Source organism: Lissotriton vulgaris, unplaced genomic scaffold, assembly GCF_964263255.1.
Source record: "Lissotriton vulgaris unplaced genomic scaffold, aLisVul1.2 SCAFFOLD_3519, whole genome shotgun sequence".
Lineage (NCBI taxonomy): Eukaryota > Metazoa > Chordata > Amphibia > Caudata > Salamandridae > Lissotriton > Lissotriton vulgaris.
In genome coordinates, this window is record NW_028240618.1 from 144,144 (window position 1) to 166,412 (window position 22,269).

Genomic DNA, 22,269 nt, shown 5'->3' on the forward strand with positions numbered 1-22,269 from the left:
ACTTGGTATTATCAGTCCCTTCTCTCTTGGAGACAGTTTCTAGAATAATGAATTTCATTTGGGCGATGGTATGGCGAGCATCAATGAAATGCATGGCGATGTTAGATTTTTCTGATTTCAGTCTGATGTTTGACTTATGCTCGTTGAGGCGTATTTTCATTTTCCGTTCTGTCTTGCCGATGTACAGTTTGCCACAAGGGCATTTTAACGCGTAGATCACATTGGCAGTGTCACAAGTTGCATCAACACAAAGTTTCACATTGTGTCCTTTCATTGGGTGCTGTATGGTATTTCCTTTTATTGCATTGTTGCAATGACTGCAGTTTAGGCACGGTTGAGTGCCACAGTAGTTTTTGGGTATATCTGTGGGTTTTGCAAGGATTTCCTTTATGTTGTTACTCCTGGTGTGTGCAAATATTGGAGGTTCCGCAAAAATACCCTGGAAATCGGGTTCATTCTGTAGAATGGGCCCGTGTTTCCTTATGATTTTCTTGTATTTAGGACTTGCAGTTGAAAATTTGGAAACGAGGACCATGCGTTGATCTGGATTTTTCTGTGTTTTTGTCATACTGTCTGATCTCGATATATTGGTAACACGGGCACGTGCTTGTTCTAGAACGTTGTTGGGATAACCTCGTTCAAGGAACCTGTTTTCCATTTCTGTGATGCGTTCTTCAACCAAACATTCGTCAGACACTATGCGCTTGACACGTAGCATCTGAGAGAATGGGAGATGTTTTTTGAGGGAACCTTGATGAAAACTAGCATAGTGTAAAGAGTTGTTACGATCTGTACTTTTTCTGTAAAGGTCAGTGACCAATCCTTGGGGAGTGTTTTTTATGTGAACATCCAGGAATGCGATATCGGTATCGCTGATGAGCCATGTTAGTTTGATGCGTGGATCTTTATTATTGATTTCAGTCATGAGGTCATGCAAGGATTCCTTGGTGTCTGACCATAAGAAGAATAGGTCGTCAATGTACCGTACGTACAATTTAGAATGGTTCTGGAAATTCGGATTGGTGTATATATGATGTCTTTCAAAATTCTCCATATATGTGTTCGCGTATGACGGGGCAGCACAATTCCCCATTGCCATCCCAGAGAGTTGTAGAAACCATTGATCATCAACCGTGAAGTAAGAGTGATACAACGTAAAAATCATCAATTCAATCAGAAATGTTTGCATTTTCGAGTCAATTTCACTGTTGAGTAAGACTTGTTCAATTGCTTCGATGCCTCCTAAGTGTGGTATAGAGGTATACAGGGCGCTTACATCGGCAGTACATAAAACATACGATTTATTGTTGGGATTTTGTACTTTGGAAAGTTTCATCAGAAAATCGGTGGTGTCTTTAATATAGCTCTCTGATTGAATCAGTAGAGGTTGCAAATACTTATCAATGAATTTTCCAGTCATTTCATGTATGGACTGCTTGGTAGACACTATGGGCCTGAATGGCGGATCCATGAGATTTTTATGGATTTTAGGACTCATATGTATCGTTGGACTTTTTGGACAATCAATGAGCAGATATTTCTTGGTGCGTTCTTCGATAACCCCATCCTGGAGTGCTTTGTAAACGATATCTTTCAGAAGGTTTTGATACTCATTGGTGGGGTTACAGTTCAATGCCATATAGGTTGAGGTGTCTTCTATATGTTCTTTAAGTTTTTGCCTGTACATCTCGCTCTCAAGTATTACTAACGCGCCTCCTTTATCAGCTTTAGTGATTTTTATGTTGGGATTGTTAGCCAGCGACTTGAGTGTGTCTCGATCTTTGATGGTCAGATTCTGGATTTTCCTTGGTGTTTTAAAGTTGATATTGGTTAAGTCTTTGCGAACTAGAGTCTCAAATAAGTCTATACATTTGTGGCTGGTTGGTGCTACATATGTACTCGGTGGTCGTAATCCTTTGAGCTCATCATCTTTAGTTGTAGTTGAAGGAGGTAAAACATTATTGAAGAAATGTCTGAGTCTAAGTTTACGGGTGAATTTGAAAGTGCTTACTTCAAGTTCCAACAGATTGGTGGATGTGGTTGGGATAAATGAAGTGCCTTTTTCAAGTAGTTTCATTTGATAATCGCTGATCTCTGTCTTCGAGATGTTGATTACGAGACTTGTTTCTTTTTGGCAATCGTGCTTCTCGTGGTCGGTGGACTTATGTCTCTGTCTTTTGATTTTGCTCCGCCTGGGTCTTCGGGTAGAGTTTGGCCAACCTCTAAAAAAGAACGTGAGGTTTCAGGCATGTTTTGTGCTTGATTGGCGCTTGATGTGTTGGTCTGTTCTTTGTTGGGTGGTTGCCTAGAAGGTTGGGGACGCTTAGATGGAAATTTAGTTGAGTCTGAATCAGATGATGAAGTGTCCGTGTTCATGTTCGGTGGTTTGTTGCGGCGTCTTTGGGCATAGACGTCAGCCCATGAGTAAACTTCATCCAGCTTGTAATCAAGCGTATCACGGCGGAATTTTCTGACTTTGCGTTCATGTATTTCTTTCTGGTATTTATCCAGAATCGTTTTGGTGTCTTCTAGTATGGATGTGAGTTCCTCAGGTGTTAGTAGGTTTTTAACTTCATCCTGTATCTCTTTCATTTCTGTCTCCAATTCTTTGAGGATACCAGCCAGTTCCTCTACGATCAATAATATAAGGTCAAGGCTACATTTGTTTAGTATCCCGTTCCATTTCTCCAGGAAGCTTTTTGAATTTTTGCATAACGAAGGTTTTAATGCAATTCGTAATCCGCGTGGGATCCTGAGTGCCCGGTGATAACGCAATAGTGTGCTCGCATGGAGCTTCTGATTGATGTGTCGTTTGGATAGGTAGATTAATTGCTTCACACATTGCTCCTTGTTTCTGGTGTTGGTGGTAGGGCTTATATCTTCCTCAATCAGCGCATAGATCCGGTCTTTTTCTGTTTCATCATATGCCAATGTGTGTGCTCTGGCTTCTGTGCTTCTACTGATATCGTCGAATTGCATTTTGAAAGTGTGCTACCCCGCCGAGGGCGGACAGTGAAATATGACAAAAGAGAGTGTGGGGGGTGCACAACTAGGTTGAGAGGGATGTTGGCGAAAAAGTTGTTAGGGTTCTGGGTGCTCTCAAAGGGTGGTGTTCTCCGTCTGCTCACCGCTGAATAATACTGTAGAGTTGTGTTTGCGGAAACCGCAGGTACATCCCCAAAGAGGCACACCGATAATGATCATCAAACGTGATTCAAAAGTTCATTTGAAACGTAACATTTATTTTCTTCAATGTTTTTTTGTATATTCCGTTTTGGTTATTTTGCTGATATTCAAGCATATCAGAGGACAACATAGTTAAACACATGAACAGTTGTATCCAATGCATTTCGGGCTGTTCAGCCCTTGATCACGGAAAGGCTGAGGAGGAAGAGTACAAAGGAAATGTCAGGGGAAATATAATAGTACAACATGGGAGTTATAAACAAGTGCTCGTGGTGCCAAACACTAGTTAACGAAACGGGTGCCAAATGATAGAGTGTAGGGTGAGGGGATTGTTTCGAGATTTATCAAAGGTGGTAAAAGTACGAGGACGGGTGATGGTGTTGGATTGAAAAGTTACCATTAACGAAGTGCTCGGTATAAGTGCAGGCGGGTGTAGGGGTGCTCCGGAAATTACCGATTGCGTGCTATCAAAGCGGACTAAACGGGTAGAAGAAACCCGGGTGTGACACTTACTTCATGGTGAGTAACGTGGTAGCGCCGAAACGCGCGTTCAGGCAGATTACCGCCGGTTGTCTAGCGTGTTGGGGAAACACGGAAGTATAAATAAACGAACAGTGAAAACGGACTAAACCATGCAGGGAGGGTTACAATGGAAAGTGAAGCGGCCATAATGGAAAGGTGAAATTATAGATGAATCAGTGAATGATACAGGAGCAAGGTGGGACACAAGTATACACAGTACAGAATCATAAGAAGCAACTAAATTCAGTGCGGTCATTAAGCCCGTTTGGCTTTAGTGTCTGTAATAAGTAGATCCATTCGAGTTCTCTCTTTAGTAGAAACTTGGTATTATCAGTCCCTTCTCTCTTGGAGACAGTTTCTAGAATAATGAATTTCATTTGGGCGATGGTATGGCGAGCATCAATGAAATGCATGGCGATGTTAGATTTTTCTGATTTCAGTCTGATGTTTGACTTATGCTCGTTGAGGCGTATTTTCATTTTCCGTTCTGTCTTGCCGATGTACAGTTTGCCACAAGGGCATTTTAATGCGTAGATCACATTGGCAGTGTCACAAGTTGCATCAACACGGGTCTACATTACCCCGTGCCACCTCGACTGGGCGACCTCAACTTGGGCAATATTTGACCCCTCTCTCAGCTACTTTGTGTTTGCTAGGAGTGCCACCCTCTTCATCCGAGAGGCAGTTCACAGCATACTATCTTCATCACGCCACATTCTTCAGGCAATCCTCTTTGAAGCAGACATGCTCAGGGCTCTGACCCTTATCACTTCTTAGCTGTCTATTTCTATGGTTGCTGGAAGGCTCAACACACATCTGCAGCTGTTCTACTGACAGTATCTGCAATTTTGGGTGCAGCATTGACACAGTTAATGGCAGGAGATGCCAGAGGCGGGTAAGAGGCAAGGAGACGTACATCTGTTCAGATCACATCCTTGTCCAGAATTAATTTTTTTAATCTTTGTTTCCAGCGTGATTGCTGCTTTTAAGGTGCATGGCTAGCCGATTCCTCTTAGTTTTCTCCTTTACATTCAGATTAAATGGCCTGCTACTCAGACTATTGCGAGCATCCTGCATCAGTGAAGTCGCCTCCTTGGAGTTGTAACCACTCTTCATGCGGTTTCTCAAGACTTCCTTCATGCTTCAAAGAGTCCTGCCAAGGCAGAACTTCCGGGAGCTTGACGCATGTTATGTTTGACTTCTGAACTATTTGGCAAACTGTCTAATTGGAACTAATATACTGAAAGCCATGTTTTCATTTCCTGTCTCTTTGTGATATTTTGCCCTTTTGGACTTTGAGTGGGGGCCAGGCAACCGACAGCAACTAATGACCACTTTTCACAGTTCTGTGTGGATTATGTTCATTTGTCTCCATGCTGAGGGCCCACATTACAAAGCTGTTTATGCATTTAATTTAAGTTCAAATGCTCCACTACCCTACCATGGGAGATTAAAACCTATTTTCTAATTCACAGAAGCTAGTTTTACTCATTTACTCACAAAGATTTTGTGTAAGTAAATCTACTTTAAGGTGACGACAGGAGTGTTTGGGCTCTAGGTGTTCCAGGGTAGGTACTGTGGTAGTATGTTGGAACCCCTGAGCATACATCTTTGGTTATTCACAAACGTGTTTTTTTTCAAATCCATTCTCACCCTGGAAAATATCAGAAGTGTTTTCTGTCAAAGGCAAGAATACAACCCTTCTGTCAAGTGAGAGTAAGTCACTTTCAATGAAGAAATGCAAAGAGAGTTCCCCAAACAATTTTATACATAGTGAAAAGTATTTTCCTGCATGGAGGGAAACATTTGCAGTTATGCACGTGATCTATTAACCATTGGCCACTATTTTTAATTACTAGAGAGTGCAGATTTGCGGTTTTTAAAGACTTTAGTAGATATGGGTTGTACCGGTCTCTAAGTTCACACGAGGGTTTGTATCCCATAATTAAAGACGTGTAGTATACTGATAGAAGATATTTTCTGTGCAGAGCAACCTAACCTGGCAACAACAAAAAAATCACATTGCATAAGGTGAGATTTGATCACTTGGATATACTGTGCGATTCGGGAATTTCACCTCTGTTATTAACATTTCACCCAGGCCTATTAATTACGTGTGTGAAAATGTCTGCAGATGCTCGTATATCAGATTTTTCAAAAGCTTTCTTGCACTATACATGTTGGTCACAGCTATCGTTGTTACTAGGCATATTGCCGTGAATTCAAAAAGTCTGCTTGCGTGCAACGCCATTAACCTCTTTGTGCAGATTACTAACTTTTTCAATCAAGTCCATTGAGATTTTTGTTTTTCGTGACAAATCTCAATGCTAATGCTGTTATAGTCTATAAATACGTCATATTTTAGGACAATGTTTAACTTTTTTGTAATACTTGACAATGGATGTCTCATCTTCTCACAGATTGTATTGATGTAACTGATAGACGTTTGCATGCTTGAAAGGAAATGTAACTATCATGGTCTGCTTTTGTCATTGTATATGTTGAACAGTTTCAGACTAACCTAAATGAAAATCTGGCAATGCCCGAAGGGCTGGTCTAAGATGACAGTGTGTTGGCTGGTTTTTTGGCTGCTTGTGTCCCTGGTTTATGGTCCCGTAGGCTATTTGTGGGTTTCACCTGAGAAAATGCTTGTGCTGTTGGCAAGATATTTTGGTAAAAAAAGAAAAAAAAACTGTCTTGGAGCTCACCCATTGCTTGCCATTACTTACCTTCCACGGCACTTAAGTTTCCTTGCGTCTTATTGGTCAGCGCAGTTCCTTGCTTCTTATTGGTCTCCTGGGGCTCTATAATATTTGTCTGATGGGATGGGGGGAGGATTGTATTAATTCGCATCCCCTCCCCCTAACAAATACTGAGGTGGCTGGTAGTTTTGATTAAACAAGGAATGGTTTTTGACCATTCAGTTAGTCAAGCTGATGTAGACACTGAAAGCAGACCGGCTTTAGGAATGTATGTTTGCTGTATCAAACTTAATGGTGTTCTCTTTCCTTGGCTAGTCCTTAGTCTTTCAGAATTTTGTAAATTCTTGTCACAATTACTATACTGATCCCCCAAAACAAGCCTTTCTAAACTCTTCCCTCTGACTCTTCCCCTCCGCATCCCTTTGTCCTCATCCCAAGCCTCCCACTACTGCTATGACTTCCAAAAAAAATCTAAATCCTTCACTCTCCTATCACTCCACTATCCTTTTCATTCAAAATAACAGACTAAAATGCCCACTTCTCAAATTTCATACTTCACTATACTAATTCACCACTAATTCTTTTGGGTTCCAGAGGAGTGTGTCACTCGCTGAAAAAAAGCGCTTTAACACCTCATTGGGCATAGTAAGCACTATATAAATGCAAACTTTTTTTCCCCTCTTCTATCCCTCCGCTATCTTTCTGAATTCAAATAACAGACTAACCTATCCACAACTCAAATGGATTTCATTTTTCACTATACTAATTCAACACTAATCACTTATGGGTTCTGGAGAACCGTGCTACTTGCTGAAAAGCACTGCAACGCCTCGTCAGGGGTAGTAAACACTATGTAAATGCAATTCTAATACAATTACAATAAATGCCACTTGTGCGGTGACAATACACCACAAAAACCGCACAGTAGCATTTCATGTCAGCTGACCATCTGAATCGCTCCACTGTTCGAACATATTGCATTATATTGAGATTTTGAGCACCTGCACATATCACTTTGCCTCTATAGCTCAGTTTTTTTATTTCCTACAATTAGGAAAACCTAGGCGCTGGGTACCAGTAGTAAGCGATATGTAAAAAGAAAGTACTAAATGACTAGAACACAAAAACAGTGACGAAAAGCATGCTGTATTTCAATAGAATGAATGAGGACTTCAAATAATGTTTGCACTGTGCTTTAAACAGTAGCCAGGAGCTTCCCATTCAGAGGCAGAATAATGAAAGTAGTCACTGCTAGCAAACATGGCATCTCGATTGTCCTTTTACACAGTAAAGTCGAAAAATCTGTTAAGTAAAGTGATCTCCCTTTGAAACAGTTATTGAAAATAATAGCCCTGTTCACCAGCAGTCCTACGTGCTAGCGGAGGTTGAAAATGAGGATTTTCGAACGAAATGCAGCACGTTCTGTCGTCTACCATAGGGTCAATTTCAACAATTTTGGTTCGATGGTAACTAGAAAATGCAGTTAGCTTTATTTTTGTCTTGAGAATTTTTCTTTCAAAGTGAATGTAACCAGTAAAAATTCAAATCCTATGCTTAATGTAGATAAAACTATTGAGGGTTTCCAAAATAAACCACTTTGGTATTAGAATGGAAGCATGCATAGACGATATAGTAACGCTGTGTCGTCGTTGTCTTTCAATGTCTTCTTCGGAGGACGGAGTCCAGGAGGAATTTCTGCAGGTACCAATATGATTGAACCATTATTGACAAGTTTACTGTATTTCAAATCTTTTTATTGGAATGCATATGGTCATGAAATTTGTGGACATGCAAAATCAATGATCTCCAAGATATCAAACCATGTAGCCCACTTAATATTACAAATAGTGTATAGAGATGTGCTTCCCAAACTCTGGGTCGCGATTTTGGCTCCCTAAAGTCCAAGTAATAAATAAAGATGCCTTTATATTGTGCATTTATCTTGTCACAGTAGCAGCGCTACAAAGCCAGAGGTCAAATGTCAGGCTTGTCTGATGAAGAAATTGCTGCTTATGTTTTTTTTTTTTTTTTTTTTTTTTTAACATGGGGGGTTGGTGTTTACAAATTCTTCTCATTTTGCAGTCAGAGAAAGTAAGTGGATTACGTGACAATCTAGGTGGGATACAGGGAGTTGAAGAGAGGCTGTCATTTTTTGTTACACACTACAAAATGTAAATACCTATAATTAAACTTTACACATTTAGCAGTTAAAATAGCAAAGATTAAGCACTTTTTTGTAATTTGAAAGCGTAATGAGAACAAATATTGTAATAGTATCAAAACAAGAGACTTTACCTGGTGATGAACAAATGATAAATATTCATTGAAACCCAATTTCCACACATTATTTGTATTCAGTATAGGTATACCAGTAAAACTGTATGACTTAACAAATTTCAGTCGAAAATGTGCTGTCTGTAAATGATAGTGCGCTACCACACAATGCTTTATTTACATTAAAAAAACACCTAATTTCCATTAAAGGTTGGTCACAAAAATGTGTAGTTAAAAAAAATTACGTTGTGGTTACAAAAACTTTGGAAAACATTGGTATAGAGAAACATGAATAACTTGTGACCCTCCTCCCCACCCCTGTGAGGAGGTTGATATCGAGGAGGGAGAAAGGAAAGGCAATGGCCTGAAAACGAAAATGAAGAGGAGCAGATTATTATCTGAGTGAAGAAACACAGGTTTATCGAAGATGCGGGTTATGAGTCGCTGAGAAAGTGTGTGCTGTCTGAGAGCTCTTGTACTAAGGGGGGGCAGTTTGGCGTACAGAGGGATGCTGCACAGTAAAATGTAGGAGCTGAGAAGGTAGGTGTAGGACGTGTTGTGGCCTGAAAAGGAAGATGGGTAGAGAATATAAGGCATCTCGCATATATTAGGATAAGTGTTGTGGCCCATATAGGTTACTCCAGTGAGTTGCAGTGCGTGGCGTCTAGGGTGTGAAGCACTGATATTCTAGTCAGGACATATAGTCTATGAGGGGTTGCCACGTACGCAAGAATTTCTTTTCAGTGTGCTCTAACTTATGTGTGATTTGTTCCACAGGAAGTACCTGTCATAACTTATGGAACCACAGTACAGTGTGAGCAGCATTTTTTTCTTGCACAAGAGAGTTAGAAGTCGCTTAGCTGCACCTATCCTTTGACAGATAAGTTTCCAAACCGGCCCGTTATGCCTCGCATATTTGAACGTGCTAAGCCTAAGCTCATCATGGCTGGGTCAGCTGGAAGTGGGTATCCTATTGTTTCCTTAATGTAACCCAGAATCTCCTCCCAAAATGTCTGAATTATCATACAGGGCAACCATACATGCAAAAAGGTACCATCTTCTAGTACACGACACCAGCTTATAGTGGATGTCGCAGGGATCATTTTACGAAGCTTCCCCAGGGTGTGGTACCAATGGTACATAACTGTAGAAGCTCTGTGTGATTCTGTGTAAAATATTAGGTGTGTCCTGTCATAGGGATTGGTGTGAATGAGTGGGCATATGTTTGGAGTTTTGAAGGACACGATATGTTCCAGAGATTAAGCTTTTTGTGCCTGTGTATGTGTGAACCAGGTTCTCAAAGACTATGGGTGGCCTCATAGCTATGGATAGATTTGGTGAATGTAATGCCCGGTGTCCGAGCCTGCAATATCAGAGTTGAAATGTTCACTTGATATGAAAATCTTGTTTACATTGAAACAAACATGTAATTGATTCCCCCCCAGGAAGAGATTTGTTAAGAGTCCTGTATTCACCCTTTGCCCAGTCTGGGAAGGCCTTAGGGTCTAAAGAAGGGTTCAGATCAGGATTTCTGGCCATTGGTTGGGGATGGGAAGGTTCTGAGACCCTTTTTGATAGCAATATCATCCCATTTTTCAATAACTGTTTTAATCAATGTGGTGGTGTTTGCACTCTTCAGCTGAGCATGCTAAATCTCAAAGTGGGCAGCAGGCTACTGCTTGATCCAGGTGAAACCAATTTCCCTCACTCTCTCAACACCCGTTTTGAAAAATAACAGGTGTGTGTTGCCCAGTAGTAATCTAAAAAAGTTGGACTGGCCAATCACCTTTATATCTGGGGAACATAAGAAGCTTGTTGGAAATACAGGTCTTTTTACCATTCCATGTCAATGAGCATATTTGAGAAAGTAGTTGAGAAATATCCGAGGTAGATATGGGGGTTTGGAGGGACTGGAAGAGGTAGAGGAACCTGGGCATAATGTTCATTTTAACAACTGTAATACGTCCTATCCATGGTAAGTATAGTTGGCATCATCTACTGTATTCCATGCAGTTTGTCCTCAGCCAGTTCTCAAGCAGAGTAGTATTAACGAGAGCCAGATATAGGATCAAGGAGTTGGCCCATTGAAAAGCAGCATACATTTCTAGAGAAGGGATGTCCCTGAAGGGCATAAGGTTAAAACAATAGGATTTGCCTTTGTTAATCTTGAGTCTTTGCATACACGGTGATTGAGACGGATGCAGACCTGGCTACTGGGCAGATCTAAATTATTTTGAATTTTCCTTGGGCCAGTTATTAAGCTCATACCGGTTTCCATGTGAGGTCCCGGATTTGTTCACACGCCCCCTAGCATACCTATGGCTGGACTTTGGATTTATTCCATTACATTTGATGCGATTTCTTCTTTTCTTTGGCCTGAACTTAATAAGCTCATGTCCCCGAATTACCTCGAGTGAGCAAACCTTTCTTATTTTTAACTGATAATTATATTGGTTGTCCTGATGATGACCTAACCAATTTAGTTATTTCGAAATGCGGTCGACGCCTAACCCTTGCCACTTATTGAAGTGGAAGCATTGATTGCTACTTCTGTTTCCGTGATTTGTTTTATAAGTTTTTTTGTACGTTAACTTATCTGCCTCTGCCCTTGTCTTTTTGTTTACACTTAACATTGTGTTTTTTATGTAACTGTATGAGCACCATTTGTCTATCATTGTATCGTCTTTTTATAATATCTCAGTAAATGCAGTATATATTGTTTAATTTTGTATGGGTATAATTTTCGTAATTTTGTCCAGTTTTTCTATGCGATATAGCTTTCTTGATTTATTATTAGGTTTGTTTTATTTTTATTGTTTTCAATATCAGTTATATTTGTTTTATTTTTTAACCCTTGTTAGTGTTATAATCTTTGTTAATTTTGAAGCCTGATATTAGTTAAAATTCGGAATGTGTGCAGCTCGCTCTAGAAGGGATTTTGAAGGAGTAGTTAACTAGAGAAGGATGTCTTTTATGAATAGATTAACTTATGCTGACAACCCTGAATGGAATGCCCACAATCGTTTGTGTTTTCCGGATTTTAATGGCTAGGGCAAATAGGAATGGGGTGAGTGGCTACGCCTCGTGCCTCTGGCAAGTTTAGTTTGAGCATTACATTGCCCATTGATCCTTATAGCCTCAGTAGGTATGGCATTGGCATTCATAATTTTGTCCATTATTAATGGGCCAATATTGATTTTGGTTTGTACTGCCTCAAGCAAAGCCCAGCTAACCTGGTCGAATGCCTTTTCAGCATCTAAGGAGACCAGCAGAGCTGAATTATTGCATTTATGCACTTTTTCAACCAGGTGAGTGAGGCTTCTAATGTTGTTGGCCCCTGTCTTTTGCGGATAAAGCCAACCTGATAAGGGTCTATCAACCCTGGGATAAGGATCTCCGGTCACATCGCTAATATTCTTATATACAGTTCAGCATCTGTTACGGACAGCGCTTAGAGACCCCTGTGGTTATAACGCGCCATATAAATTAAATAAATAAATAAATAAATAAGGAGGGTGATCAGGTGGTTGGAAGCACAGTTTGAGAGATCTTTCCAGGGCTTGGGCATATGCGTAATCTTTTCTTTACACAGCGTGAGTGTGATGCTTGCATTAATAGAAAAGGAATTAAACAGAGAGAGTAAAAATGGTCTTGTAAGGAGGGGAGAAATAGTTTATAAAATTCTGGTGTGAGACCAGTTTCAGGTAGCAGCCCTCTGAGATGCTTACAATAGAGGTTGGTCTCTGCCCAGTGCGAGGCTTACACAGAATGGCAACAACAGGTGTTTTAGTAGAGGGAAAGGCACAGTATTGGAGAGAGTTTATTGGGTGGCGCTTTCATTGATGGCCTTTTTCTCGGAGATGCATTTCTTGTAAAAAAAGATTATATCCGCATCCTGTTGAAGAAGATTTTGCCATATCTCTTGTCCCTAAGTAGGCGAGTTTAAGCCACTTAACAACAGGAGTTTAAATGTGCATGAAGCCACTGCTGTTATTGAGAGCTATAGTGTTTGAGTGAAATAGCTAGTGACAGTGCTTAATTTGAGCCTGTGGTTTCTGGTGCTCTGCACCAGCACTTAATTGACAGCACTGGCATTTATGTCAGTCTTCCACATGGTAGTCTGTCTGTCTTTTTGCCTGATTTAGGGTGAGCACAACAAAAGTTGTTTACTAAATCAATATACATAAAAAATGATGGATAAAAAATGACTAATAACTGCAGCCCTTGCTAATTTTATAGCTTTGGAGGCCTGGAATTGTCGCACTTGTAGAAGTGTGATGGTTAGTAACTGTTTTGGTACTGTACTTGGTAGCGCTAGAAGAGGCAATGGGTGGTGTAAGTTGCAGTGGCCTCCTGATGAGGGCCATGGCACTTAATTGTTTACAAATTATCCCCTGGGCAGTGGTGGTGACTCTGGTAGATGGGACTGGGACCTGTGGATTCCTACCATGTTGGCTAGCGAAGCAGCTTCGGAAGGGAAGGGCAGAAGAGCTAGAAGCAAGAAGACTAACAGGCCAACATGGCTGAACCAAAATTCCATAGACATCAAAAGTGGGGGTATTGTTACCATTCCCCATTAGAGGTGCGATCCCCAGTAATGTGGAAAGGAAGGGTGTTGTCGTTTTGAAGGGAAGTCTTTGAAATAGTAGAGGTCAATGTGAGCGTTAGTTAGGCAAAAGGTGAAAGAACTGATCAGTGTCTCTGCTTAACTCTCCAGTCTCGGCCAGTCTAAAGGACCTACTTTGAGAAGTAAAAATTGGTTGGTGTATAAATCATCTGTGGGAAGTTCTTTATTATGTGTCGAGGGACTTTGGGATTAAGAGTAACATTTTATTCTCGGGTGGGGGATGTAACGTCGACCTTGGCATTGACTGGTTTCTTGTCTTTGACCTGGCACACTCTGGTGTGCTGTCTTCCAGTCTGGATGGAGTTCAACAGGTGCCGGAGGCTGGACAGGCACAGCATCCTCGGCCTCTCTGTCTTGAGGGAGACCCTGCAGCGATTTCGCCTTTGTAAGTGAGCGTATATGACGTTGTTTTCCAGACTATAAAAAACATAATGCTGAAGGGATGACTCCATTAGTACTTAATGTTGCGTTCCTTATAAAAGTCTGTCATAGGTCTGAAGTCTCTACGCTGCCAGCCCATGGATGCAGATAAGTCCTAAAAGAGGTAAATAGTGTGCCCTCAGAAGATGAGCTCTGATTCCCCCCTTGCGATGCTTATGGTTTCTTCCTTGTTTTCAAAATAATGTACTTGCATTAGGATGTCTGGGCCCATGTCTGATCTGTTAAAACTTATCAGAACTCCATGGACATGGTCAAGATGTGGTGCTGATAGATTTGAGTTTTCTCTAGTCACATGGAGGTCTGTGGTAAAACTCCTAATAGCAGCTCCCTTCGCACCCCTGCGGTGGCTTTTCAAGTCTTCTGTGTTTTGCTTTTCTAGTAGCTGTACCATTTACCAGAGCTTATCTTGGTCTTCGGTTCTTGAATCAATGGTGGTTATAGGTCGTCTAACCTATGTCACGGAAATGTTCCCAACTTTCTTGCAGGCAAGATAGAACGTCTGTTCAAAATGATCCAATATCAGATTGAATTTGCCAGAAATAAATCCATGTACTCCTGTGTGATGGGATCGCTGTAAGCTCCTTACTCTGTTCTGGTGGATCGTCTTGCTTGCGTGGCCCGTCACCTGTTCAGTTCGACATATCTGTGATGGAACTCTTTCTGGTTTTTGCCCTTGACCATGTTGCAATAGCAAGGATGAGGGGGCTAGGGTGAAGGATCACATCACTGAGAGGCTGGACTACATAGGAGAAATTGAGGCAGGCTGGACTGAATGTTTTAGTATTTGCCTTTTCTCCAGTACTCTGTCCACCTGTGGCGATCTGGGAGAGCCCTATCCACCCATATTCAATGAGTAGCGGTTCATGCACTCCCTAACTGTAACCCTTGGGCATATGTTGAGTAGTTCAGCTGGTCGATAGATATTCTTGCAGGTTACTAAGTGACCTGCGCATGTAGGACGCAGTTCGAGGCTCTGGACCCCGGAAGGTGAGGCCTGGATAATCCATAGGCCAGGCATTCAATATTGAGTGACATGGAGGAGAATCACTCTGCCCTTTTCCGAGATCTCTGCACCGGTAGTTTGTGGCAGCCCCACATATATATTGGGGAGCAGGGTCCTGTGTTTAGCACATGCATCTGCATTTCGTAGTATTCTGTGTCCTTCGAGGTTGTGATGTGCAGCAGGGTGATGTGATAGGTTGGTTTGGATACCTTCATGCTTGATAATAATCTGCAGGCCCTGCTGTCACCTCCATAAAGCTGTGATGGTATTTCGTACTGTCGAGTCTTGATAGTATCTTTCTGGGAAGCTCTGGTAATATGTCCATTTTGTCATTTGTCGTGGCCGATAATGATCGTTTGAGCCTTCTAATTCGAAGGAGTAGGCTCCAGGGGTCTAAGGCGCTGCTGCGGAGCCTTCTGCTTGGCTGCTGTGATCGCCTGTGGCCACAGTATGGAACGGTGTTACACATGGGGTGGGGAGCAGCAGCTTGGTCTCAACGATAGACTCAGGTAGGCCTGTGCATTACACCTCTGGAGGGGTGTAGATGATTGGAGTGAGCTGCGGGCGCCGTGGAAGTTCTTGACTGATAGTGGATTCCAAGTGGTGGCTGCTTTCTTCCCAGGAGCAGCTGGCGAGACTTTGTCTAGAGACCACTTCTAACCCCTAGTGGGGCTCCTGTGGGGGGGGGGTGTTGACTTTCTCTCATGGTGTGTGGTCTTGGAGAGCTTTAGCCTCCAGGAAGGGGTGCTTTACCAATGGGTTGGGCTGAGGAAGAGAGGAGCTCTCTAGGTCTGCCTTCTAGTCCGTGATTAGCTTTTTTCAGGCCTCGAATACGTGTGCTTTGTTAGCAACATCATGTTTTTTGTGTGCAATGTTGTGCTGTTTTCGCCTACATATTTTACCAAAGTAAATGGGATTTTGCATTGCTAATTTCTTCTGCAACAGTATTGGGGAATTCACACAAAAATTATAGGATTGACACACTCTTCTCTCCATGATCATACAATTAGGGAGTAGTTTAGTACGCCACTTCTAATTGGGTAGCATAAGGCAGGTATATGCTGTGTTTTTTCTAAATTCATTTGCACCATCTAAGAGGAAAATGTTAAGAGCTATTAGAGCGTTTCTAAATATGAAAGAGTTTAAAAATCCTTGCACTAAGAAAGCCTACTAGTAAGAAATTTGCACTTGCATAGCTGATTTACATTTCGAATATTATTTTGCCACACTCGTACACAACCATATATCCTGCAACATCTCTTAAAGTAGGTATGGTTCTGTAATGTAAATCTGCAGCATGAAATAAGTGTGCATTGCCTAAGATCTGAAGCTAAATAGCACATATATAATGTTTTCTTTTAAAAGTGACTAGGTGCACCTGCATTCCAGAAGCAACCAGCACTACAGAGCCTTTCACTGGTATTCCAGATGTGGAAGCTTCAGGCTGGCACCAGCACCTAGATCTTAGTTTCATTAGGTCTACCCTGTGATAGTGCATGCGCTTTAGCTTGTGAGAGAGATTGTGTTCCACTGAGCATTGGAGCTCACATGTTACTTACCATTTGTGGGCTTCATTGTTACTCTCATTTGCTGCCTCTGCTTTGGGCAGCACGAGTCGGCTTTGCTGCTTCTTCTTTCATCTAGAAGAGCATGGACCATTTACAGATGGCTTCATTTTAATTTGGATTTTTCTGCTGCTGGCACTGTGATTCAAGTTCTGTTTTTTTATTGTCCTGCTGCTTCTTCCCGTTGGGTTGCTTTGTGTTATTTTTTTCCTCCCACGCAAACACTCAATCAATCAATCATTGCATTTCTAAAGCGGGCTACATACCCATGAGGGTCTCAAGGCGCTGGGGGGGGGGCTGCTACTGAACGAAGAGCCAGGTCTTGAGAAGTCTTCTGAAGGCCAGCAGGTCCTGTGTCTGTCGTAGGCTGGTAGGGAGGGCATACAAAAGGTCTTGGCAGCGAGGTAGGAGAAGGATCTGCTGCCGGCTGTGGTTTTTCGGATACGAGGAACTGTGGCGAGGGCGAAGTGAGCGGAGGCTGCGGGTGGGGGTGTGGAAGCTGAGTAGGGCGTTGAGGTATGTAGGTCCGGTGTTGTGTAGTGCTTTGTGTGCGTGGATGAGGAGTTTGAAGGTGATCCTCTTGTTGACGGGTAGCCAATTCAGGCCTCTCAGTTGGGTTATGATGTGGCTGCGTCGGGGGACTTCGAGGATCAGACGTGCTGAGGCGTTCTGGATTCGTTTTAGTCATCCTAGGAGCTTGGTTGTTGTTCCTGAGTAGAGGGCGTTCCCGTAGTCGAGTCTGCTGGTGATGAGGGCCTGGATGATGGTTTTGAATTCGGAGGGTGTTGAAGCAGGACGCGGAGACGGCGTTGACTTGCTCGGTGGGTTCTGGGGCTGTGCCTAGCGATCTGAGCCACCAGGAGTCGTCCCAGGCTGATCGGGTGGGTCAGAGGATGAGGACCTAAGTCTTGTCTGAGTTCAGCTTCAGTCTGCTGTCCTTCATCCAGTCGGCGTGGGTGGGTGTCGTCACGAGCTGTTTGAGTCTGAGATTGTCGATTAGGGCGGTGGAGTTGGCGTCGTTGTTGTTCTCAAGGTGGAAGTTCAGGTCCCCGAGGAGGATGTAGTCCATGGAGGCGAGGGCGTGGGTGTTGACAAGGTCAACGATGGTGTCGTTGAACTGTGGTCGTGGTCCGGGTGGTCTGTAGATGAGTGTTCCTCTGAGGGTCGTATTTGGGTCGGTGTGGATCTGGAAGTGCATGTGCTCGACAGTGGTGAGGGTGTCGTCGGTGTAGGTCGAGACTCTGAGGGTGTCCTTGTGGATGATGGCGATTCTCCCTCCAACTCCGTTGGTGCGGTCTCTGCGGGAGATCTTGTAGCCCTGTGGGATGGCTATGGCGATGTCTGGTGCTTAGGTGGCGTTCAGCCAGGTCTCCGTCAGGAAGGCGACGTCGGGGGCGGTAGAGTCTATGAGGTCCCAGAGTTCGATGGCGTGCTTTCGAGCGGAGCGGGTGTTGAGGAGAATGCAACGGAGGTGGTTGGGTTCTCTGGTAGGTGGGTTGGTGGGCTGGATGCTGGTGAGTCTGCAGTTCCGGCAGGTGACAGGCCCTTGGGTGTGCTTTGGGATGGCCTGGTAGCAGGGGTGGTCTCGTCCGGTGTTGAGTGCGTGGAGGGTGCTGGAGTCGTAGTGTAGTCTGGTGTTGCGGGGGGCACGAGGTCCAGGGGTTCTGGCGCTGGGTGCAGTCCAGGCGCAGACGGGCTTGCCTTTGGCGCGCGTCCGCTGCGCTTCCGCGCGGCGTCCTCCATAAGACGCGAAGTGGGAGGGAGGAGCAGCTGGGAGGCGGGAGCGGGGTGGCCAATGGGGACGGGACACAGAAAGAAAAGGGGCGGGCCGCAGGGGAGCAGCGGCGGGGAGGACACAGAGGGCAAGGGGCGCAAAGGGACCGGGTACAGTGAGAACAAAAGTAAAATACAGAATACCAATGCAAGATTTACAGCAGTACAGTGCAGACAAGATAAAAACAAAGACAGTCACCAGACCGCGGGGGCACGCCCGTGGTGAACACCTGGCAGCTGCAGCAGTGGGGTGTCGCGGGTGCACAGGAGGAGCCGTGCGGCGTGAGGAGCGACCTGATCCGAGATCAGGGTCACGGGTCACTTCCCGCGTCATATCGCTTTAAAAAGAAAACTTATATAGCAGATGTTTTTTAAAGAACTTCTAGCCATGCGATCAGCAGCCACACTGCTCTACAACACGACTAAATGACATTGGCAGAGCATATAGCCCTCACATTAGAGAGACCTAGTGGCTTTGCAATAACTTGTTTTTTTTGTGAATAGCCACTCTGACAGTACACACTTTCTCTGGAAAGCGTTATGCCATGGTTCATTTGCACAACAGAGATGCCCTTGGGTTGGATCATACAGTTTGCTTATTTTATTCAAATTCAAATTCAAAATTAGCTTTATTCGGCGTTTGACAAAAAAACCATAAAAGCATACAGGATACAAAAAAAAAAAAAAACATTAGCAGACTAAATAACTTTCCTCATTAAAAAACTTCTTACGAGATACATGTCATGAATACAAAACAAGTGAGAATCATTAAAATGCGTACAAAATTCTAAAATTCGTTAAGGACTTATGGAGTTCATACAGTGTCCTGTATTGCGTATTATTTGATGTAATAAGGAACATATTTTATTCTGTTTACTGGTTCCTTGTACTCTCAAATGTATATTTCAGAGATGCGACTGGACATGGCAAAAGGTATGGGCAGTATGTCTTCTGTTTTCAATGTCACCCATTGTTTAAAATGTAACTTTAAACACCACACTTTTTAGTTTGAATCTAATTTCGCTTTGCACAGCATATATCTCGGTCATCTACCCCCTCCCAAGCCTAAATTCAATAATCTTTGTTGATGACATACTTCCTTTCAACAACTTGATTACTGCCCTCACAGGGAAATGCTTTGGGATGCTGAGATCCCTGAAGAACATTTTCCACTGCTTGTCAGATTCTGCCCAAATAAACTGTAGTCCGGGCACTGGTTATATCCAGACTGGACTACTGTAATGTCCTCTATTTATATGTGCCTCAATCCCACTTTAGCAGGCTTCACCGAGTCAAGAACAATGCAGCTCGGCCACTGCTCAATCTGCCTAAGCGTGCCTCTATCGGGATCGCACTTCTAAAACTGCACTGGCTCCTGGTGAGGCAAAGAATCCTCTTCAAAGCTCCCTGCTAATGCTATATGCTCTGAAGGTCCATCGTATCTTCAGTCGATGGGTAAGCCTTATGTTTCATCTAGAAATCTAAGATCGGCTGAAGCAAAATGGGCCATTATTCCAAAATGGAAAATAACTAGAATTGGAGGTAGCTCTTTTAGCCATCTCACGCCAAACATTTGGAACTCTCTTCCTGTGGCAATTCAGCAGGTTTCATCTGAAACTCTTTTCAGGAAAACACTGAAACCTGGCTCTGTGGGTCTGGTTGAGAACTGATTTGTATCATGGGCAATTTTATCCTCTGGAGCTACAATCCTAGCGTTGGGACACTTCGTTAGAAGTTGCTGTGCGCTCTACAAGACTTATTATATGTGGTGCAAGCGATGCACTCCTTTGCTAATCCTCATTGTAGAATGTATTCCTGCTGTATTTTAGGTCGGCTGAAAGCACTCATGAAACAGACGTCAGACAAGCAATGGCTTAAGTAGGAGGCCTGATCCAAACAAGCCAGTGGCTGAAGGATTTGCCCCAAAACCCTCTTTATAAGTATTTGTGCATGCTGATAACTTGAGCTGCAGCAGACAACTGAAACCATTCAAAGACTCACACACACAACATTGGAAACGTCTATCAGGGCACATTGCAAGCGGGCACTGCTTTAACATTTGAAAGATATTGTGTCAGTTACTTAATGCTAATCCACTCATAAAACGTATAATTCCTCCTCTGCGGAAGACAGGGACCCTCACTCCTGATGCTGAACCGTATATCTGACTCTAAGCTCCCAAACATGGCTAACCAACGTGAAGATGCTCGTTTGAGGGGATGTCCAGCCCACACATTCCCACTTCTGCTGTGCTACTCTGCCTCCTCTACCTTCTCTGCCCCCCCCCCCCCCCCCCCCCCCCCCACACACACACACACATTACTCTCCCGGACCTCTTCTCCCAGCCCCGGGAAATACCTGCTCACAGAGAACATTCAAAAACACCATTAGAGAAATTTAAACATTCGAAATATTGTTTTTAAATAATGAGAATGACAAAAGGTATTTTTTTTATTTCTTTCCTACAGATTAATAGCTCAACATTTTGTTTTTTGCTTTTTTTTGTTGCAGTAAATGTTTTATGTGAGGTTGTCTTTAATCCCGCATTTTTCTGATTGCAAAGTCGTTGGCATTTGTTAGAGCTGTGATGCAAATAAAAAGCATGCCTTGTTCTGTTATACATATTCTCATGTGGTATCTGAATTGCACTCCACATTAGTGCATTCCCTTGGTTAACTGCTGGTCCCTTGCTTTGTAGGCTGCCTGTCGGGGTTCGAGAAGATCATGAAGCGAAACCGGCTCCCTAGCAGCAGCGAGGACTCCGACGACAATGGCAGTAAGTACACATGATGTGGTCAGTGTATAGTACATAATATGTGAAGCAGGTGTTGCATTTCACGGCACTTTATTTTTTAAACTGAAAGCACATTGGAGGATTCCCTTGTCGCACTTCTGGTTTTCCCAAGCATAGCCTGGGGGTCCTTTGTCCAAGAGGATGGTGTAATGTTCTATAATTTACAGAATCTGGAAAGTCTGGAAATCAAAAAACAATGTTCTGACAAAGGAACACATTTAGCTACATTAGTACCTGAGCCAGTGGGAAGGGTCCACTATGCAAGATGCTAAACTGTATCTGACATGCGGCATGCCGTCCATTGAACATTAAGTAAGCTTCTTACTGTTGCTTGGTAATACATTGTCAGCAAACGCCAGTTTTATTTTACTATTTGACATTGTAGCATTGATGTTTTTGTATTCTTTTTAATGCTGAGCAGATCATATAAACTATTTTCTTACAGTGGAGAATTCACTGGCTTAGTCGATTAATGCACAGGTTTCATATAATTTGAAATGCAGTATTTTACGTCTTACTAATGAACGTACTAATGAAATGCAATAATATATGACATACATATGTTGACATTATGGCTATTGTTATTGTAATTCTATGTTTAATATAATATACCTCCTTCTAGGTGCCGTCAACTTAGGCTACTCGGAAATATTTTTTGATTTGCGGCAAATATGTATTTGGCTTTAACCAGTCGTTGTTAATCGCAATATTTAGCAGGCATTCTATTTACCTTTCAAATGTAGGTTTCTCCTTTCTGCCTTTATTACACCCCGTTCCCACTTCTGACCCTCCAAAAGCACTGAAGAAGGCCGCCATTATGTAGATGCAATCCAGACCTTCAGAAACATCGTGTCAAATTCTGCAGGAAACATTGCCAACAAGTTGAGGAATCTCGATTTTGCATGCATGCCCCCTTGTGCTAAATTTAATTTTTGTACCTCCAGCTCAGGTGATGGGCATTGTTTAAATGCTGTAAGTCAGCCAGGTTGCTTAGCAGGGGACTAGATCAAGGATGTGATTCCTTTGTTTTGTAGCGTTGCTACTCGTCCCAAGGCACACTGATGCCTGTAAAATAGATTATATATTAAATATGGCCGTAGAACACTGAAGTGGTTAAAAAAAATCCAAAGTTTTGAGCGTCACTGATGCAAGAGAGGTTGTCACCCTAAGTAATTTATCACCCCACTGCTTTGCCCGGTAACAGTGTTTTCATTAGCCCGGCCTAGAGTGCTCTAGGGAGGTAGAAGTGCTGCAGACCTCCCGGTAAGAGCTTGACAACAAAAGGAAGAGGATGCAATGGTATAGCATTGTTATTCTATACCCATGTACCAGACAATACATCCATTACTTAGGTAACTTAGCACTATTCAAACAGGATGCCA

General features: G+C 42.8%; 1 protein-coding gene across 1 annotated transcript in view; it reads left to right on the forward strand.

The window, feature by feature from the left end:
* The window catches only part of LOC147672939 (protein Jade-1-like), a 123,342-nt gene that overhangs the window by 51,290 nt on the left and 49,783 nt on the right, over positions 1-22,269 (forward strand). The window contains exon 2 of the mRNA XM_086947908.1: positions 20,792-20,869. Within this exon, the coding sequence (XP_086804034.1) occupies positions 20,818-20,869 (52 nt within the window). The 5' untranslated portion in view covers positions 20,792-20,817. The remainder of the gene's footprint in view (positions 1-20,791; positions 20,870-22,269) is intronic.